We start from the raw sequence: 21,639 nt of genomic DNA, 5'->3' as shown, positions 1-21,639 counted from the left end.
TATCTAAAATGACATTTTTTTAGAGTCAGTGAAGTAGTGAAATTATTTTAAAACGTTTTGAAATCCATCCCCGTGTGTTCTGTGTTAATGCCCACAGAAGTGGAAGAATACCTGCAGCCAGAAAACGCACCTGCCGCCGAATCTGGGCCCCTGGGGCAGCAGCCGATGGTTCGGAGCGGCAGCAGCCCTGAGGTCACCGAGCCGCTGTGTCCTGAGCCCCCCCCAGGTATCAGCATCTTACTCATGCGAGACCTGAGCTTCTGGCTGGGGAGAGGCTGCGTGTCGTGGGGCTTTCTACTTTAATCCTAGTTCTATTCATTTCAAGGGAATTTACTTTAGAGTTTGATTGCAAGGATGTGATTTCTTGAATCACATGAAATATTTTCACTACTTATTTTAATCTAATTATCTGAATTGTGTGTGTGTGTGTGTGTCCTTTTTTCAAGTGTAGCATGTTTGAGGACTAAAAAGAAATCCAGAGTGGCTTGAGGAGGTGGGAGGCGGAGGATGTTCACCCCAGGCGAGGGACGGCAGCAGGTTAGGGCAGAGGCCAGGAGGATAGGGGTCACGGGCTGAAGGATGAGAGGTAGATGGCCGACCAGACTTGTGAAGATTATTAGCAGCGTGCAGATCTGCCGAGGTTGAAAAATGATAACTTGTATTATTAGCGTTATGGGCTTCCCTGGTGGCTAAGCGGTAAAGAATCTGCCTGCAATGCAGGAGACCCAGGTTCAATCCCTGGGTTGGGAAGATCCCCTGGAGGAGGAAATGGTGACCCACTCCAGTATTCTTGCCTGGGAAATCCCATGGACAGAGGAGCCTTGAGGGCTACAGTCCATAGGGTTGCAGAGTCGGACACGACTGAGCGACTGAGCCTGCATGCACACCCCCTGGCATTAATCCACACAGTTTCTCCAGCAGCTTTCAGCAGCAACCAGGGTGAAAGGTGGCGAGGCAGGTGGTTAGACCTATGAGCATTGACTAGTGTGTTTTACGGTGAAGATGCATGTCTAAGTGTGTCTGGTGACAGTGAACATAACGTACTTAGTTTCATGAGTTAGGTAAACAATCAACCGAGCCATCCTGTAGGCCTCAGTGTCAGGGTCATGCCATCCTCATCCAGTGAGCAGGGTATAGCCCCTCTTAGAAATTCTCTCGAAAGAAAAATAGTAAATTCACAGTAAAAACAATTTGAGAAATGTGTTACCTGGAAGATTTTCTGTTCTCCAGAAGTCTGTGTAAGATTGTTGTGATCTTTCTCCTTTAAATATTTGGTGGAATCCATCAGTTGCCTGGAGTTTTCTTGTCGGAAGATTTTAAAGTACTATTCAGATTTTTAAATCATTCTAAGACTTCATATTTTCCTTTTCTTGTTTTAATTTGCATAAGTTGTGTGGGTTTTTTTTCCTAGGAATTTGTTCATTTATTTTTTAAAGAAGATTTATTGGCCCCAGACTACGCATAGAATCTGATCTTTTTAATTAACGGTGGTAGGCTCGGTGGAGATATCCCATTCTCTATTACGGACACTGGTTGTCGATTGCTTCTCTCACTAGCAATGCTGAGCCACCTCACGCTCCCTTCCCCATTCCCTTCCTCCCTTCCCCAGCCTGGCTGACTCAGGCAGCTCTGGTCTGAGACCCCTTCTCCAAGGCCCCCAGATGGTCCTTGTTGCTCTCCTTCCCCTCACTGTGCATAACATTAACACTCGACAGTGAAGTTCTCTGTTCATCAGAGACCAGGTCTGTGGAGCAGTCGTGATCCATAGGCTGCTCATGTGCTGGGCCCTGCACTCTTGTTTTTACGTGTCTTAGAATATCTAAATTTAATCATTGCCTGTGTATAAAAATCTTTTCCCAGTGTTACCATCTGAAATCTTTCTGTTGTTGATTTCCCCCCTCCCCACCCCCAAATCTCTAGGCCAAAAGCTAGAAAATGCACAGAATGTGAGTTCTTCAGAGCCCAGACCTGCTCAGGAGACCAAAGGGCATGAGAAGAAAGAGCATGAAGGAATAACAGTAAGATCTTTTCAGAATATATCTATGGGTCATTAAAAATAAACATACAGATCACTGGCACAATACGCACATTTATTAGTGGCTGTGACACTATCTTTTAAAATTTTTTTTCCACTTAGATGTGTTTTAGGGCCAGGTGACCTTGAGATGTTTGAAAGACTTACTCACTTTCTATGTAAAATTATAGTCACATTACAAAATAGAACGCAGTAAGCATGAAAACAAAATTTCACACCTGGTCTGTCTGTGCGCTTTCTCTTTTTAAGGACATCCTTGCCTGTCAAGCAGATGCTCAGACTCCCTATTCCTGGTATCACTTTAGGTTGTAGCCTTCACCTGACCCAAGTTCACAGATAAATGAGATGTTGCAACAATCTGTTATGGTTTCTTTCTTTTTAAAAAAACATAAAATGGCATTTATAGGTTTCTTAAAACACAAATAAAAAGTTTAAAGAAGAAAATTAAAAAGTAGCCCTAACTCATTCATGCAGATAATTCCTATTTACTCATTTTTTTTTAATGTAGTATCTATGAATAGAACACTCAGACATCCCAGAAAGATACAAAATACACACAGAAAGTCACTCTCTACTCTTCCCTGCCTGGAAGATATGAGTGTTCCCCCGTCTTCATTTTTTTTTAATGGGCATATACCAGCTTTATACGTACATTCCATTTGTATGTAACAATCAGATAAACACCCAGAGACTCACCACCAGCGCAGAAACCAGAGTATCTTCAGAGCTGTTGTTGTGCCTTGTGGGCGTCATCCTGGTCCCTCAGAGAACAGCTCTATGTTAGCTCTGTGTTGATCGTGTCTTTGCTTTCCTTTGCAGTTTTGCTTGAAATGTATGTGCCTCTAAAACAATGCATCCTTTAGTTTCCCTCATTTTTAAACTTTATAAAGGTGGTATGATTACTTTGTTCACTCATTACCATGTATTTACATGGTGGCACGTTGCTCTAGTTCACTGCTTTCTCTGCTGTTTGATACTCCACCGTGAGTAGACCACAGTTCACTTTTCCACTCTCTTGTTGACGTTTAGCTTGTTCCACCCCCCCTTTTTTAAATGAGAAATGAAGCTGTGCATATCCTTGTATGTGTTTCAACATCTATGTGTAAGATTTTCTCAACAGTGTTGTCTTAGAGTGGAACTGATGTGTCCCGGAGAAAAAGGATACTCTTTTTTACAAGAGAATGTGTCTTTCTCCAGAGTGGTTATACCACTTCTGTTTTGGCCAGCAGTATATACAAAGTTTCTGGTCATCCACATTCCTGCCAACACTTACTACTGTCAGATTTAAAATCTTGGGAGTCAAGTCGGCGAAAATGGGATCTCATTTTGTTTTGCATTTCTTAAGTTGCTGACAAAGTCTTTCCTTATGTTGGTTGGCCATATGTGTTTCATCTGTGGAGTGCCTACTGATGTCTTTTCCATTTTCCTGTTGATTTGTCTTTTTTATTTGTACCAATTCTTAATGTAGTCTGAATACGGATCCTATATTGGTTATGTTTCTGGTGAATTTCTTCTTCCAATGTGTGGCTTATATTTTCACATTCTCTATGTTGTCTTTTGATGAACAGAAGCTCTTAATTTTGTTATCTTTGATGATCATTTTTTGTTATTACATTTTATGAAAATTAAAAAAAAAATTCATCTGTGTGTTTGCTTCTGGCTGTGCTGGATCTTTATTGTCATGGAGGCTTTCATCTAGTTATGGTGGGGGGTGGGGCCACCCCGTAATTGCAGTGCACAGGCTTCTCACTGCGGTGGCTTCTCTTGTTCCAGAGAACCGGTTCTAGGGCACATGGACTCAGTAATGGTGATCCATGGGCTTAGTGGCTCTGCAGCATGTTGGATCTTCCTGGTTCAGGGATCCAACCCATTTCTTCTGCATTAGCAGGCAGATTCTTCATGACTGAGCCACCAGGGAAGCCCTGAAAAATTTAAAATATCAACTTGAAAGGGATAAGAATATTTGCCTTATGTTTATAAGTGTTTCCGTTTTGTTCTATACATTTAAGTCTTTCATCTGCCTGGAGCTGTTGTTTATGGAATGGCATTAGGGATCCACTTTCATTTTTTTCCCTACATGGATAGCCACCTATCGTGGGTCCCCTATACTGAATTCATTTGCCTTTATTGCTCTGAAAATGCTGCCTCTCTCTCATAGATACTGCATCCCAGATATGTGAGGCTTTGTCTTGGTGCTTCTTGAGTCGCCTTGGTGGCTTGTTTTGGTTGCGTTGTCTCTCTGCCTTAATTCTGTCGTTCCCCTATTTCCTCCTCACCCCCATCTAATGGAAGCTATTCTTTCTGCTATCTTCTGTCTTTTGTTGTTGCTGTTGAGAGGTCTTCTGTCCATCCTGTTTGCTGTTCCTCACTGTCCTTCGTCCTTGTCCTCCAGTTTCACTACAGTATATTTAGGCACATTTTCTCTTGGTCGGTACAGTTTGCCCTATTCTGGACATGCTATATGTGTCAGGCATCTGTGAATAATTGTTCTTCCATCGCTTCTGGAAAATTCTTGGTAATCCGTTTATCAAATATTGCCTGTTCTTTGTTCTCTCTCCCCTTTCCTTCTGGAGTTCCGGGTAGAAATATATTTAGACTTTATCATTCTGTGTTCTGTATCTCTTAAGCCCCCTTTCATATATTCCATTCTCCTTGGCTCTGTGGGTGCGTTCTGGGTGATTCATCAGATCCGTCTTTCACTCAGCGCAATAATTCTCTTCTTATGCATATATAGTCTGCTGTTTAATGGTCCCATTGAGTTTTTTTGGTTCAACAATTTTGTGTTTTGCTTCTGAAAGTTCAGGTGAATACTTTTCAAGTATATCTTGTAATCTCTCATGATCTCTTATAGTTTTTTTGTGATTCCCATCTTTTATTCCTTTAAACTAGTCACAGATTGCAGTTTTGAATACTTTATCTGATTATCTGAAATCCTTGAGGGGTGGGTGGGGAATCTAAATCTGATGTTTGTTGTTTCTAAGATTTGTGCTTGGTGGGTTTTTAATTTCCTTTGGTGTTTGCTAACTTTTCATTATGAGTTCCTAGCTGCCTAATCTGAATCTGCAGAAAACGTGAATTTCTGACGTGGTGAAGTTTCGCAAAACAGGGAGTGCTACTTTAATTTGGGACTCTGGTTCCTTTTGCCACTGGCAGTGGTAATATTAGATTAATGCCCAAGGTAGCCCCATTTTACTGCCCTGATTTCTGTTTGCTTTGAGGGGGAGTAGGAAGAGGGGCTGGATCCCTTGAGGGTTTATTTTACTTTCTGTGAGCCCTAGATTTTTATGTAGATTCTATAGTTGGAGGGTATTTCATCTTCCAGAGAGTCAGAAGCAGAAGAGCCTATAATCTGCTTTTCAATTAAGGAGATTGCCTGTGTATATTCCATTATCATATTTGAAATATATGCTTCCCAGGTGGCTCAATGGTAAAGAATCTGCCTACAGTGTACTAGACACAGATTCAGTTCCTGGGTCAGGAAGATCCCTAGAGAAGGGAATGGCAACCCTCTCCAGTATTCTCGCCTGAGAAATCCCATGGGTAGAGGAGCCTGGTGGGCAACAGTCCATGGGGTTACAAAAGAGTCAGACACGACTGAGCGACTAAACAACATCAACAATATTAGATACATATCATCCTTCTTTAAAGCTGAGTAACATTTTTTTACATACTGTTAATCTTCTAAATATTTCATTCATGACCTACTTATGTGCTTTAGCTTAATGATTATTCTATCCTTTAATTTTACATCTTAGTCCCTCCTTTTCATGTGTTTGCTTATTTAGTATTCATTCCTTTAGTTGGCTTATTGAATCCCGTGGTTTTTGTACACTCTAAGCTGGAGAGCCTTAAATATACTATCTTCATTTCTGGCTCTGTTCTCCATCTTGCCAGTCATGGATTTTTGTTGCACACTTATGGTACATTCTCTTTAGATATTCAGCCCAAAGATGGATATTAAAATATCAGAAACTTTCTCAAATTCCTCCGTCCATTGTCCATCCATCTGCCTTTCCTCCCTACCTCCCTTCCTTCGTCACCGTCTTACTCATGGTCCCCCAGATTCATATCCTTTTGTAATTTAAGTTCCATTCCCACGGACAACACTTATATAAGCTCCTATCTGTCATTCTGCAGCATTTTTAGAATTTATCTTTTCTTCTCCTTTTCTATCATCAAAAGCCTTATCTGCTCATTCCTGAATTACCATTATAGTTCCATAGCAACTTTCTTCTTAACTCTATTCCACAGATAGTAAGTCAGCTTAACCATTTTGATTATGTTTTTAATCACAATCAGCTACTGTCTGGAACATACGGTTGCTCATTTTGTCAATACTGGGGTGAAATTCCTAAGCCTGTTGTTGGAGACCCCTTGGCAGGTGTGCCGCTTGTAGAAGGTGGCCACGTTTCCTTCTTACCGTTCTCCCTCTTCACCTGACTGCCCTGCATGGCCTACTGTAATCGGCTTCTTTTCCTGCACGTAGAACTTGCTGATTTCTCAGTGCTTCCTGCCCTGAGCCCCTTCCTGCCTACTCTCTACCACCTCATGTCTGTAGCCTTGTTGAGCAGCTCTCCTGTCACTGTGAGCCGATCAAGGTAACACTTTCTTCTGCATACCTTTTCGAGAGCGTTGACTTGAATATTTTGCTAATGTACATTCTGATCATTTTGTGTAATTTGTGTACGTTTTGTCTTTCCACGCCGGTTATGTAAAATGTAGGGGGTGCAGATTGCCTCCCAGTGTTCTAGTCCCATATTTAACCCAAGGTCCAATGCTGAGCAGTGCTCAGGGAAGCCTGCTGCACCTGTAACAAGGGAGGCATTGAATGGGTCTGGGTGGGGTTTACGCCCTCCCTGCCAACACACTGGTGACTTATACCTCCTGGAGGATGATATCCATTATGCATGTGTACCCAAGCAGAGGTGCAAATAGAACCTCAACATAAACCATTTCCATGTAGCTTAGCATCTCTCCTCCATAGACCATGTTAATTGGATGCCAACTGATAAAGCAGAAGCCTTAAGTTTCAGATCTTGGGTAATTTATAACTTGGTCACAGTAATTAGTGAACCCATATCCTTCCAATTCAGAACGTCATTCAGTTTTCTGTTACTATTCTTACTGTTCGTTTGTTTCTTTTTCTTTAGACATATGGACTAGAAACTTAACAGTCTTGTAAAAATTAAAACTTTTCTGTAACCACCACAATCTTTCTTTCTATCTGAAGATCTTAGTTCGAAGAAGCAGCAGCCCCATTGAACTGGATTTGAAAGATGGCTCACAGCAGATGCAAGGAAAATATAGGGAGAGACAGAAGAGTAAGTACCAGGAGATGTGGTCTGTGTTCCTCCAGCTTCAACACGGATAGACTTTGTTTCCTTTTGACTTTCTAACGCGAATGATATCATCTGAAGACATGATGTTGCGATATGGGACATTTTTATTCCTGGAATCCCAGGATAGATGGGTGGTTAGTACCAGTCAAACATTAAACATTACCCAGTTACCTTCGAGAATTGTCTTTCCAGCCCTGGGTCTTTCTCCAGGTGAAAAGCACAACGAAGGCTGATGGCTGGTGAGGAGACAGGCCCAGAAGGAAGAATGGTCTTCCTTTTGGGCGTTCCCCCAGGTTCGGAACACGAAACTTCTGCAGTACCTTGACATCAGTGGTATAAGTATTTAAAATTTGACTGGGATGCTGAGATGTACCGTTAGGTACTGTGATATGCAGCCCTAATACTCTGCTTCCCTGAGGTCCTCTGCTGTGCCCCCTCCTTCTTGGTCATTCCTGGTGGAGGGCAGAGCAGGAACTCTTAGGCTCCACCTTCTAGAGTCCCGGGACAGGCGAAGTGAGGAACCTCGCAGGTGACTGGGGCAGCTGTCAGTTCTCTGCATGGGAATACCTGACAGTAGATTAGAAGCAGCAAGGCTGGGGGACTGTCAGTGGCTGACAAAAGGGCAGCCAGGAGGGCTGCAGGCAGAGAGGGTGGGCACCCCGAGCCTATGTGCAGCAGACGGGGGACATAAGGGGCAGGCCGATGGAGGCGGTTCTGTGTCAGACTGAATAGCCGGGTAGGACTTCATAGCCTTTGACAGCATCATTGTACCATGACATATCAGAACATTTCAGTGCTTAGAGGGGGAGAATCGCTATTGGTGGGACGCGTCATCCCCCGGTGATCCTCGGTGACTCGCCTAGGTTCATGTCTAGACATAGATTCTTCAGCCTGGAAGCATGAACCTGCGTTTGTAGTGGGATCAATTCCCATCCACCTCCTCCAGCCACCCCTGTTTCGTAGTTGAGTAAGTCAGGGTACAGGGTGTGAGGATGTGCTCTTGTGGGTACCAGGGGAACTCAGTTAAGACCTGTGAAGAGTCGGGGCCCATAAAGAGAACTCACATCCACACCTGGAAGCTGTGTGTCGTTGACCAGGGGCCCCACGCAGGCCCCTGTCCCCAGGGGCAGCTGCTTAGGTCCTTGTGTGCCAGGACCATGGACGTGCTCATGCCCTGCCCTTGGCCATCTAGGACTGTGTCTTCCGTTATTCCAGGTGACAGTGTGAGCAGTGACCCCACTCTGGGCTGTAGCACCGAGGCAGAGCTGTCCCTGAGCCACTGGCAGACCTGCGAGGAAGACCCAGATCTGAGCCCGCCTGCGGATACTGTGACTGACACTGACGCCCGCCACTGGTTACAGCTCCGGCCCACGGATGCTTCGAACCTAACAGGTAACCGTGTCCTTGAGACGAGGCAGCAGCGTTCACAGGGTTTCCCAGGTGTGAGGACACTAGGGCATCCTTCAGCACAGTGATGATGGGGGCTGCCCCCTCCCACATGGGCGTGCCCACCCCAGTCCCCCCACCCCCACTCCCTGGTCATAATCAGCGGCGGAGTCTCGGTGTGCTGCGTGCAAAGGGTTCTGAAACAGTGGAAGAACAGGAAGGAAGCCCATCGTGCCCACACCCGCTGTCCAACACGGGAGAAGGTGGGTGATATTTAGGCCAACGCTTTGCCATCCAGGGATGGCAGATTTGCTTTACTCTGAAAACAGAGAAAAGTGATTTCTCCAACTTACATGTGCCACAAATCCAGGAGAAGTTAGAGAATTTGAATACTTACCTAGTACTGTTTTCTTTAACTTTGCTGTAGAATCTTTGATGCATGCAAGTTAAGTTGTAACGCATGTTATGGACCAGTGAGCCTGCCCTGAGCATAAGAAGTAGAATAGCTGCCCCACCAGTGAGTCCCCCAATAGGGGGGCCCCCTTCTCAAGTCCTTCGCTTCTCTTGTCATCTCATGTGAATACTGTGACCCTGTCCACAGTAGTTTTTTTTAAATTAATTAATTTATTTTTTGCAATTATTTAAGTTTTCCTGGGGTTTTTAATAACCATTCCCACTTCTTTATACAGTGTTAACCACAGTATCTGTCTCTTCAAACAACATATCATTTAATTTTGGTTTTAAACTTTTTTAAAATGTCGTCATATTCTGTTTTTTTTTTTCTTTTGCAACATTTTTCCCTTGAGTATTCGTAGTTCTAAGATTCATGAATAAGTTATAGAGCCGAACTTTCTGGGACTGCATCCAGGCTCTGCCAAGGAGTTGGTGGGTGGCTTTGAGCTGGTAAATCTTTCTGTCCTTCAGTTTCTCTTTACAGTAGAGTCGAGATAACTGCTGCTGCTGCTAAGTCACTTCAGTCGTGTCTGACTCTGTGCGACCCCACAGACGGCAGCCCAACAGGCTCCTCAGTCCCTGGGATTGGAGAACAGGCAAGAAAGTGGAGATACTAAAAGTCCCTATCATAGGGTTGTTGGCGGAATCAGTGAGTGAGCCTCTGAGTCAAGCGTATAGAGCAGATTTAGCTCTTCATATGCGTGCACACACATATGCACGCCCATGCGTACATACATATCGTGTGACCCTGGGAAAGTGAAACTCTTTCACTTCAGGTGCAGTTCCCTGGCCTGTCACATGGAGGGCACCAAGAGAGGTTGGGTTTTTGTTTTGCTTGGTTTTGGTGAGAAATTGTCGGGAGAGGCCAGTGTTCTGAGGAGCTCAGTGTGGGAGGTGCCCACCATGGCCACATCCCTCCTGGCCCACGACGTTCTCAGGTCCATAGACATCCTTGATGAGAACCGCAACAGAAAACCACAAAGCACGTGTTGAGTAAAAAGTGGTATTAAACCACTAAAAATCACTTTAAAATTAGAAGTAAAGGCTAAACTCTTAACTTAGCTTTTTTTTTTTTAACTAAGCAAACTGGTTTTCATAAATTACAGTATAAATTTTAACCAGTCTCTGTGTTTTGGGAAATTTCTAATAAAGTAGCATAAAACCTTCATAAATTTTACATAGAAAAATGGTGTTGGATAAAAATTTTTATCCATGAGATAGATAAGACCAAGAAGGATGATCTCAATGTGCATTTAATGTTTATCTTAATTAAGACTGGAAAAACAAACCAGTTAACTGTAAATGAACTACGCATTGCCTTATAATGCTGTATGTGCCGTCCTTAAGAGATCGTGGACATTTTTGGTCTAAATATTCACCTCTGCCCATGGAAGAAGCCTTGTAAAGTCAATGAGAAAACACTTGGCAAAACCATTGTACTTACTTTTATAACTTATTGGGTAGTAATTGGTGCTTCTCAAATTTGTGGTTCTTTCATTATAGAAATGATGAAAATCATTTTTATAATATATATAATGATACTTTCTATAATATATATAATACGAAATCATTATATATAGAAAATAAATGTAATAATTGTGAATAATAATATCATAAATTTACGAAGGATTTAACAGTTTACAAAGAACTTTGAGACATCCTGTTTGATTTTTATGGTAAGCAGGTCAGGTTATACAAATTCTGTTTGAGGGGTGGAGAAGCTGAGACCCAGAGAAATTGTGTCGCCTTACTGGAAAGTAGGTCCCAGTATTGGAACTGGCTTCCAGAGTGTTTTGACTCCATTTGCAGAGTTATGCCCACCCCTTTCTTCTACACTGTTGTTCAAATTACAACTGCCAACCCCATTCAAACTGTTTGAGAATTATTGATATACTTGTGGAATTAGTGGCTTCTTTGGGTCCAGTATTCAGATTATCCAAGGGGAATCATCATCATGGTACTGTTGAAGACTTTAGTGCATTTTCAGTAAGCTGAATTCGCCTAAACGAGGACTAGCTTTAATTACTTTTATTGAAAAGAGAGAAAATTGTGTGATTACCTCTTTTGTCTGCCTTCTGGAAGGCTTAGCTCTGATCCCATCTCAGAGTGTGCCTGGTACGCTTGGTCTAATACACTTGTGTGAGGTAATTTCATATGATGCTCTCTCTGCTGTGATTAACTCCTCCAGATACTCAGCTCTTCTTTGAAATCCTAATATCGAGAATCAGTACACTCAGTTCAATAGTTCATCTTGTCATCTGTGAAAAGGACAAACCGTAATATGATAAGGTTTATGGATTATCACCGTTCTGAATTTAACTTTCTGTTCTTAGGAGAAAAACTTCTTCGTAAATGGACAAAGTAAAACTCATGTTACCCTGATCTCTAGGACATGCAAAGCGAGCAGTCCAACAATTTGAATGTATCTCCATTTCTCACTGAATAAACCTACCAGTTATTAAATGCTTGGAATAGTAAACTGCTTCTAAAATCTTAAATTCCTTTATCATTGGCCGGCTAGCAGTTTAGTTTTGTATTTGCTTTCTTATTTAAATCATTTCATGCTTTCTGGAAATGACAGTTAAATTTATAGTGGACTGCTTCAAAATGTGTCTGGGATTTGTATGGCAAGATATGGAGACATGGAGGTGACTGTCATGAAGGAAGAAGTTTTTAGAAATAGGGGCACGGGGACTTCCCTGGTGGTCCAGGGTTTAAGAGTCTGCCTTGCAATGCAGGGGACACAGGTTCGATCCTTGACCTGGGATGATCCCACATGTTGCAGGGCAACTAAGTTTGTGTGCCACAACTACTGAGCCTGTGTTCTGCAACAGTGAGAAGCCACTGCAATGAGAAGTCCTGTGTACCACAACTAGAGAGTAGCCCCCACTTTGGCTTAACTAGAAAAACTCCATTGTTCCCAATGAAGACCCAGTGCAGCTAAAAATAAATAAGAAATTTTTGAAAAAACAAATATGGACACAGCATGCCCCATAGGAGGGCACATGGAGGGTGGGTCACCCAGGTTGGTGGGTAAGTAGGAAGAGAGAGGAAAACATGGGGAACATCCTTTATCGTCATTTGCGCAGGGAAGGGAAGGCAGGGTGGACTAAGCAGACTGGGGATCAGCTGGTTCACATCATTTCAGCCGAGTCTGAAGCACAGACACTGGCCCAGGCTGCCGGGTGCCAGACCCTGGAGTAATGAGGGCACCAGGGCATCCCCTTGTTGGTGAGAGCTAGACAGAGGAAGGTGGTCAGGATGCCTGGTTTGGGATTGTGAGGTTTACACGTGAACATCATACTCCCTGGTATGTTGTTTGCCATGGGAATGGCAGCCCCTCCTGGCCAGGGAGGCCCCAGATGCCAGAGTATCAAGAATACCAAAAATAAGAAAGTAGACTTGACTTACATGTAAGTCTTGTTCAGTTGAGCTTATGATTTTCAAGAAGGGGGTATTTATAACTCTATAGAAAAGCTATGACAAACCTAGACAGCATATTAAAAAGCAGAGGTATTACTTTGCCAACAAAGGTCAGTATAATCAAAGCTATGGCTTTTCCAGTGGTCATGTACAGATATGAGAGTTGGCCCATAAAGAAGGCTGAGTGCCAAAGAATTGATGCTTTTGAACTGTGGTCTTGGAGAAGACTCTTGAGAGTCTCTTGGACAGCAAGGAGATTCAACCAGTCTATCCTAAAGGAAATCAGTCCTGAATATTCATTGGAAGAACTGATATTGAAGCTGAAGCTCCAATACTTTGGCCATCTGATGTGAAGAGCCAACTCATTGGAAAAGACCCTGATCCTGGGAAAGATTGAGGGTAGGAGGAGAAGGGGATGACAGAGGATGAGATGGTTGAATGGCATCACTGACTCAATGGACATGAGTCTGAACAAACTCCAGGATCTGGTGAAGCACAAGGAGTCCTGGCATGCTGCAGTCCGTGGGGTCACAGAGTCAGACACGACTGAATGACTGAACAACAATAGCTAAGTATTGATATTGCTGCTGGCCTCATCTCTTATTTAGCAAATAAGCTTATAGTCTAGAAATACTGCTTTTGATGCTATAAGAAATAAAAAGATGACTAAGCCATAGCCAGGGCCAACTGAAGAACTTACTGAGAGGCCAGAAAAAATAAGACATTTGTCCTGATAAGGACAAATAATGGGATAAGTGTGATGAGACTTATTTAAAGAGAGTTTTAATCACAGAGATAGACATATGGACTAAAAGAATGGAATATAAAACACATACTGGATATATAAGGACATGGAGTCGTCGTACATGAAAGAGGTACCCTTCCAGATCTGGCAAGAGAAGGATGGGCTGCCCAGTCAAGCATGCAGAACATTTAGCCAGCGGGCAGAATAGGGGGCAGGATCCCTACCTCACACCCTGCCTGCAGCCGAGTTCCAATGGATAAATACTCAAATGTAAAAAGGAAAATTTAAAAACTTTTGAAAGAAAATATCTTCTAAAAATCTAAGACCTTGGGGGAGGGAAGACTTTCTTAAAATGAGATGAAAAAAACGACTAACCGTAAGAAAGTGTTGTCATTAATTCAACTCCAGCGTAAATAAAAGTTTCTTTTCATTGTCAGAGAGACTTTTAAGAACTTAGAGTTAGCAGAACCTTGAAGGTTACGGGCCAGCTTCCGTGCTGCTTCTTTTCCAGGTACCTATTAGATCGGTGATACTCTCTTTTTTTTAAAAAACACTTTTGGCTGCTGTGGGTCTTCATTGCTGCTCTCAGGCATTCTCTAGTTGCAGCGAGTGAGGGCTGCTCTTCCTTGCAGCGTGCAGGTTTCTCATTGCAGTGGCTTCTCTTGTTCTGGAGCACAGGGTCTAGAGTGCAATCTCAGTAGTTATGGCCACAGGCTTAGTTGTCCTTGCGCATGTGGGATCCTCCCAGACCAGGAATTGAACCTGTGTCTCCTACAATGGCACCCCACTCCAGTACTCTTTCCTGGAGAATCCCATGGGCAGAGGAGCCTGGTAGGCTGCAGTCCATGGGGTCGCTGAGTCGGACACAACTGAGCGACTTCACTTTCAGTTTTCACTTTCACCCATTGGAGAAGGTAATGGCAACCGACTCCAGTGTTCTTGCCTGGAGAATCCCAGGGACGGGGGAGCCTGGTGGGCTGCCGTCTATGGGGTCGCACAGAGTCAGACACGACTGAAGCGATTTAGCAGCAGCAGCAGCTCCTGCATTAGCAAGAGGATTCTCAACCACTGGAAGTCTAGTGCTACATCTTAAGATAAGATTCAGTTAGAGGTTTTCAACACTTCACTTTGGTGGAGGAAGGTCAGTGGTGTTGCCCCACTTCAGGGATGGGATTGCCATTGGTGATTGGTTGTTCACAGCTGGTTTTTGGCTCCAGGACAGTGCATGACAGGAGAGGATCAGTCAGTAAGTACTTCAGTTAGGGGATGACTCAGCTTTCAGCTCTTGCCTGGAAAATCCCATGGATGGAAGAGCCTGGAAGGCCACAGTCCATGGGGTCACTAAGGCTCACACACGACTGAGTGACTTCACTTTCACTTTTCACTTTCATGCATTGGAGAAGGAAATGGCAACCCACTCCAGTGCTCTTGCCTGGAGAATCCCAGGGACCAGGGAGCCTGGTGGGCTGCCATCTATGGGGTCACACAGAGTCAGACACCATTGAAGTGACTTAGCAGCAGTAGCAGCAGCTTTCAGCTGCAGGCTCTTGTTTGATTTAGCTAAAAACAACACATTTTAACCTTTTTTTTGATAGTAAAAAATATGTATGATTGAGTTTCAAAATCTCTGTTAGTATATTTATCCCAACCCTGCCTCTCAGCGTTGTTACTGAAATCCTTTGACCACTTCTGCTTTGAATTATAGCTTCTGCTTTTAATTATCCCTGTTACCTGCCACCAAAACTGTTTTTGCAAGAATGGTTTGTCAGTGTCTGTCACTGGACACATTTTTGGAATCTCCATCAGTCTTTGATCTGTTTTGAAAATATCAAATGTTCTGAAGAAAAATCATGATGATAAGCACCATGAGATTGGTTGCTCACCTTGAGTGAAGTTGCTCAGTCGTGTCTGACTCTTTGCGACCCCGTGGACTGTAGCCCACCAGGCTCCTCCATCCATGGGATTCTCCAGGCGAGAATACTGGAGTGGGTTGCCACTTCCTTCTCCAGCGTATCTTCCTGACCCAGGGATCGAACCCAGGTCTCCCGCATTGCAGGCAGACACTACCTCGGAGATCTTTAAATGAATGTTACATGTCTGGGAAGCAGATGAGAAAGGCCACAGTGATGGTCAACAGAGTGCCAACCTGCTGTTTCTCCACTTTAAAGAAAATTATTTATTTATTTATTTGGCTGTGCCAGGTCTTAGTTGTGGCATGCGGGATCTAGTTCCCTGACTAGGGATTGAACCTGGGCTCCCTGCACTGGGAGCCATTGGATCACCAGACAAGTCCCCTGTTTCTCCACTTTTTAATCATCAAAGTCTAGGCCTAATTTTCTGGTCCCAGAATTAAAGTGTTTCAATTGAGCTTTTGGCTTTGTGCCTTTTCAACTCAAATGGGAAAAGCATTTTCAAAGCACTGGCCATGCTTCATCTATACTCCACCAAACCTACGCAAAACCGCTGCCATGTGAAGCCGCCATCTGGTTGGCTGCCTCATTTTACCAATCACCAAGACTTATTTCATAACTAAAATCCTTTGTACATTTGCAAAGTTCTAAACTTCAGATTGCTCCTGTATGTGAGCATTGTGTATTGTGCCTGTATGTGTTTGGGGAAAGATGATATAATTTTGTTTACAAGACTTCCTACTTTAATTAAAAAATATTTAATGTCTCTGAAGCATTTTTAGTAAGAATGAAATAAAAAGGTGCTCTTAGGCTAGCATACTAGCTTGCTCATGAAAAAGAAAATGAACTGTTTGGTATTTTTAAGGTGAACGTGAAATTTTCAGAAATCTCTCAAATCCCGATTTTTAATTAAGCGCCGCTTCACTGAGGAACCATGTACATGTGAAATGTCAGCATCTGTTCCACTGCTTATGCCACAAGTGGAATCATTTTGGGCAAAAACATTTCAACTCATTAAAAAATTTTTTCATGGTAATGTTGAGCATGCAGCCGTTTCAAATACCTCGAAAAGACTCCCTGTATTTTGATAATATGATGGAGGATGTTACCTAGAATTTTATCACTGAGGAATAAATTTTTGGTGGGGAAGGGAGATCTTTCCACAACAGAGAATGGATCGTCGGCAGGTTGCAGGGAGACGCAGGTGGTAAGGTACCTGACCTCTGTTTACTTGGAGCTGTCACTCAAGGGAAATCCCAGAATGACTGGAAGGCTGAAGGCTGATCTCCACCTCCGATGGCTGTGTTGTTGGGGTGATGCTTGGGGATGGAGCAAAAGTCTAAGTTGTCAAATCTCCTGACTCTTTTTTAACCCCTTATGGGGTTAAAGACTTATTGCATTCTTCATAAGAAAACTACATGCCATATGATGCTGTTTGTTCACTTGGGAGCTTAGGTTTATTTGTAAGGTTTGTTGAAGCTTCACCAGACCTTCTCAGACCAACAGATGGTTGATACCGCACTCATTTGACAGACTAAACATCAGGAGGGTGAGCCAGAGGTTTTGTCAAAGTCAGTCTGAGAGTCCAGAAGGTCCACAATTTGGCCTTTGCTGTCTATACAGGTGCAGTGTGTGGGATTCCAGCATGGATTATACGTGTCTCTTCAGTTCAGTTCAGTTCAGTCGCTCAGTCGTGTCCGACACTTTGCAACCCCATGAACCGCAGCACGCCAGGCCTCCCTGTCCATCACCAACTCCCTGAGTCCACCCAAACCCATGTCCATCGAGTCAGTGATGCCATCCAACCATCTTATCCTCTGATGTCCCCTTCTCCTCCTACCCTCAGTCTTTCCCAGCATCAGGGTCTTTTCAGATGAGTTAGCTCTTCACATCAGGTGGCCAAAGTACTGGAGTTTCAGCTTCAACATCAGTCCTTCCAAAGAACACCCAGGACTGATCTCCTTTAGGATGGACTGGTTGGATCTCCTTGTAGTCCAAGAGACTCTCAAGAGTCTTCTCCAACACCACAGTTCAAAAGCATCAATTCTTCGGCGCTCAGCTTTCTTCACAGTCCAACTCTCAACATCCATACATGACCACTGGAAAAACCATAGCCTTGACTAGACGGACCTTTGTTGGCAAAGTAATGTCTGCTTTTTAATATGCTGTCTAGGTTGGTCATAACTTTCCTTCCAAGGAGTAAGCATCTTTTAATTTCATGGCTGCAATCACCATCTGCAGTGATTTTGGAGCCCAGAAAAATAAAGTCAGCCACTGTTTCTACTGTTTCCCCATCTATTTGCCATGAAGTGATGGGACCAGATGCTATGATCTTAGCTTTTTGAATATTGAGCTTTAAGCCAGCTTTTTCACTGTCCTCTTTCACTTTCATCAAGAGGCTCTAGTTCTTCTTCACTTTCTGCCATAAGGGTGGTGTCATCTGCATATCTGAGGTTATTGATATTTCTCCCGGCAATCTTGATTCCAGCTTATGCTTCTTCCAGCCCAGCGTTTCTCATGATGTACTCTGCATAGAAGTTAAATAAGCAGGATGACAATATACAGCCTTGACGTACTCCTTTTCCTATTTGGAACCAGTCTGTTGTTCCATGTCCAGTTCTAACTGTTGCTTCCTGACCTGCATATAGGTTTTTCAAGAGGCAGGTCAGATGGTCTGGTATTCCCATCTCTTTTAGAATTTTCCACAGTTTATTGTGATCCACACAGTCAAAGGGTTTGGCATAGTCAATAAAGCAGAAATAGATGTTTTTCTGGAACTCTCTTGCTTTTTCGATGATCCAGCGGATGTTGGCAATTTGGTCTCGGATTCCTCTGCCTTTTCTAAAACCAGCTAGAACATCTGGAAGTTCACAGTTCACGTATTGCTGAAGCCTGGCTTGGAGTATTTTGAGCATTACTTTACTAGTGTGTGAGATGAGTGCAATTATGTGGTAGTTTGAGCATTATTTGGCATTGCCTTTCTTAGAGATTAGAATGAAAACTGACCTTTTCCAGTCCTGTGGCCACTGCTGAGTTTTCCAAATTTGCTGGCATATTGAGTGCAACACTTCACAGCGTCATCCTTCAGGATTTGAAATAGCTCCACTGGAATTCCGTCACCTCCACTAGCTTTGTTCATGGTGATGCTTCCTAAGGCCCACTTGACTTCACATTCCTGGATGTCTGAGTATATTTATGATACTGATGTGGGAAATACTGGTGTGTTTCGCTCTAAGAAGAAACAGTTCTGGTTTGGGGAAGGCCTTTCTGTGACCCCCGTACCATCCTTATGAAATCTTCTGCTTCAGGCTCTTGTGCTCTTTGCGTAATAAACATAAAAGCTGTTAGCGGCTCTCTCGGGCACAGTGCAGGAAGCATCTAGAGCCGGCTGTGGATTTGCCTGTGCTCCTTGTCACACTCTTCTCCTGCTCCTGGCTGGCTCTGGTCCTTCTTCGCATCCATAGACTGTGCTTCCGTTTCTGTGGTTGGACCTGAAAAACCCCAACAGCACATGCACCTGGAATGATCCTCCATGGTGGTGGATGTTTGTTAGTATCTTTTTTAAATCAGCTTCTATACATGTACTACAAAGCAATAGAAAAAGCAAAGAGCACTCTTTAAAAACATTAATAAAATAGGCAAATAGGCAAGATCGATCGAGGAAGAAATACTGGGAGTGAAAAAGGGAAGAAAGCAATAGAAACAACATAAAAATTAAAAACAATTCAATAGGTTAATTCTAATAGATTTATAAAAGTAGAGGACAATTCCTAGCTTTACTGAAGCTTCAAATAAAAGAGAACCCATCTTTTCAACCTGTTCCAGATATGTTGAAGCTTTCCAGAGTCAAAAATTTTTCACACGAATGTTTCAATTATCAGAATTATTTTTGAATCTAAGATTATAAAGGGAACTGTAGGAAAACAAGCAAAGCTTTTCCATCACAGAATTCTATACCCAGCCAAGCTATGAATTTACCAGTCAGGGAACCAAGATTTTCAGACATATGAGGACACACTTTCTGAGGCATTTAGGAACATGCAGTCCACTTAAAGGAGAAGATATATCACATACCATTTTGTGATTCTGGTCTTATAGATGAGAAGGGTAAATATGTGTTCACACAAAAGCCTATACACATTTGTAGCTTTAGGTCTAATCAAACCAAAACCAGAAACTATCCAGTGTCCTTCATCAGGTGATTGGATAAACTATGACGCCTGTGGATACACAACCCCATGGATGAATCTCTCAAATAATGCCTTATGCTAAGCGAAAGAAACCACATGGAAAGGTTACTTACTAAAGGACTCCATTTATCTGACATTCTGGAAAAGGCAATGCTGTAAGGATAGGAAATGGCAGTGGTTGTCTGGAACAGAGGTTCGGGGAGGGAACCGACTGCATAGGGGCCCTGGTGGAATGAAGAGGAAGTTTCAAGTCAGTTATGGAGGTGGTGTATGTGACAGCTACATGATCATACACATTTCTTATAGCTCCTTGAATCCAAGAAGGATAAAACTTGTTATAAGCAAATTATACATCCCACAAACCTGAGTTAACAGTGTCAGGCACCACAGATGTCACTCCCGCCGCGAGGCAGTGCTGGCCACTTTTCCTCCTGACCCTGCTCCCTCCGCCTCCTGCTCTAGTTCTCCTTCCTCTCCACCGCTTATGAAGACCTTCTCAGGGTCTCTAGGAACTCTCGTCTTCTCTGGGTTGTCACCCTTTTAGATGGAAGAATCAGAGTCATCTGACATTTCCTCATCAGTCTCACTTCCCTGTCCTTCCAAGTTGTCAGCCATTTCACACCTCATCTCAATTGTTTTACTCTGAATTTGCATACGTGTTCAAGCATAGGTCATTTGCATTAAAGATAAAAGTCTGTAACAATGAAATAAAAATTGTGTTAACACACGTTTTACCTCACAGACAGCAGCGAATGCCTTGCTGATGACTGCAGTATAATTGCTGGGGGGACCCTCACTGGTTGGCATCCAGACTCAGCCGCTGTGTTGTGGCGAAGAATCTTGGGGATCCTTGGAGATGTGAATAATATCCAGTCACCCAAAATCCACGCCAGGGTGTTTGGCTATCTCTATGAACTCTGGTACAAGCTAGCAAAGGTATGTCCTGCTATTGTTACCTTTCATTCTAATATGGTAACATTGATTTGTCACTTAACCTAAAAACTGTGTTGCATGTAACTTTTGAACACATTCTGGACCAAGAGTTTAGATACTGAAACAAAGTACATTTGGTGATCAAAAAATAAAAAATACTTTTATAAATGGCAACCCACTCCAGTATTCTTGCCTGGAGAATCCCACGGACAGGGGAGCCTGGCAGGCTGCGGTCTATGGGGTCGCACAGAGTCGGACACGACTGAAGCGACTTAGCAGCAGCAGCAGCAGAAGTTATTTAATGCATAAATAAGCTATTACTATAGGATATCAAAGAATGGGATATTATACAATAGTTGTAGTTACTCTTTTTATAAAAGCACTACTGGTCTTATTGTACAGAATTTGAATGTAGAGAAATGCTAAGAAATTTAACCTCACCGTCCACATGGAAAGCCATTATTAGTATATAATCTTATTTCTGAGGATAATTTTTGTAAAAGTACAATCTGTTGTCCTTTGTTTGTAAAAGAATACATACAATTTTCATCCTAGGGTTGTTTTTTGTTTACAATATATGTTTTCCCCCTTTTAGTACTTTTTTCTTTTTCCAAAAATGTGATTTGTGTTTATACAGTATAACTCATGAAACTATTCCTTATCACTTGAAGTTCAGGATGACCTCTGCAAGCATTAAGATTGAAGGAATAACAATGCCCTAGTTTTGCATTAGATCTAAAACCAGCACACAATTCAAAAAGACAGTAGATCTCATGATAAAAGAAATATTTGTAAATGCTGTAGCTTTTCACTCAACTTACAGAAATTTAATTGACAGCAGCTGTTTGACCGTGGAGCACGATATTGACGTGTCATTGGGATAAACCGTGTATTATCTTGCCTAAAATTCTCCTTGTTTCGAATCATAGATACGGGATAACCTGGCAATAAGCCTGGATAACCAGTCTTCTCCATCTCCTCCTGCCTTGATCCCACCGCTCAGAATGTTTGCATCATGGCTGTTTAAGGCAAGTGAATATGTGTTTATTCCTTTATTGTAATTTCCCCTTCCTTTCTGAAATTGAGTTTAAAAAATGTAATTGCCCAAGACTGCATGTTTTGAAGACAGGCTGGGTCTTACTCAAGCCAGCGCTTCCCACATCTCCATAAACAACTTTGTGGACAACTGAGAAGTAAATGAAAGGACAAAAGGCATCTGCATCTG

General features: G+C 42.8%; 1 protein-coding gene across 5 annotated transcripts in view; it reads left to right on the top strand.

Moving 5' to 3' along the window:
- RALGAPA2 (Ral GTPase activating protein catalytic subunit alpha 2) overlaps nucleotides 1-21,639 on the top strand; it is a 270,985-nt gene that overhangs the window by 101,566 nt on the left and 147,780 nt on the right. For all 5 annotated transcript variants that reach the window (XM_052650406.1, XM_052650407.1, XM_052650409.1 and 2 more), the window contains 6 exons: nucleotides 98-226; nucleotides 1,921-2,018; nucleotides 7,266-7,356; nucleotides 8,590-8,766; nucleotides 20,224-20,417; nucleotides 21,344-21,442. In XM_052650406.1, the coding sequence (XP_052506366.1) occupies nucleotides 98-226; nucleotides 1,921-2,018; nucleotides 7,266-7,356; nucleotides 8,590-8,766; nucleotides 20,224-20,417; nucleotides 21,344-21,442 (788 nt within the window). The remainder of the gene's footprint in view (nucleotides 1-97; nucleotides 227-1,920; nucleotides 2,019-7,265; nucleotides 7,357-8,589; nucleotides 8,767-20,223; nucleotides 20,418-21,343; nucleotides 21,443-21,639) is intronic.

The sequence above is a fragment of the Budorcas taxicolor genome, chromosome 13, assembly GCF_023091745.1.
Source record: "Budorcas taxicolor isolate Tak-1 chromosome 13, Takin1.1, whole genome shotgun sequence".
Classification (NCBI taxonomy): domain Eukaryota; kingdom Metazoa; phylum Chordata; class Mammalia; order Artiodactyla; family Bovidae; genus Budorcas; species Budorcas taxicolor.
Note: the sequence above shows the minus strand (reverse complement) of the source record. Positions and strands in the feature narration are given on the sequence as shown.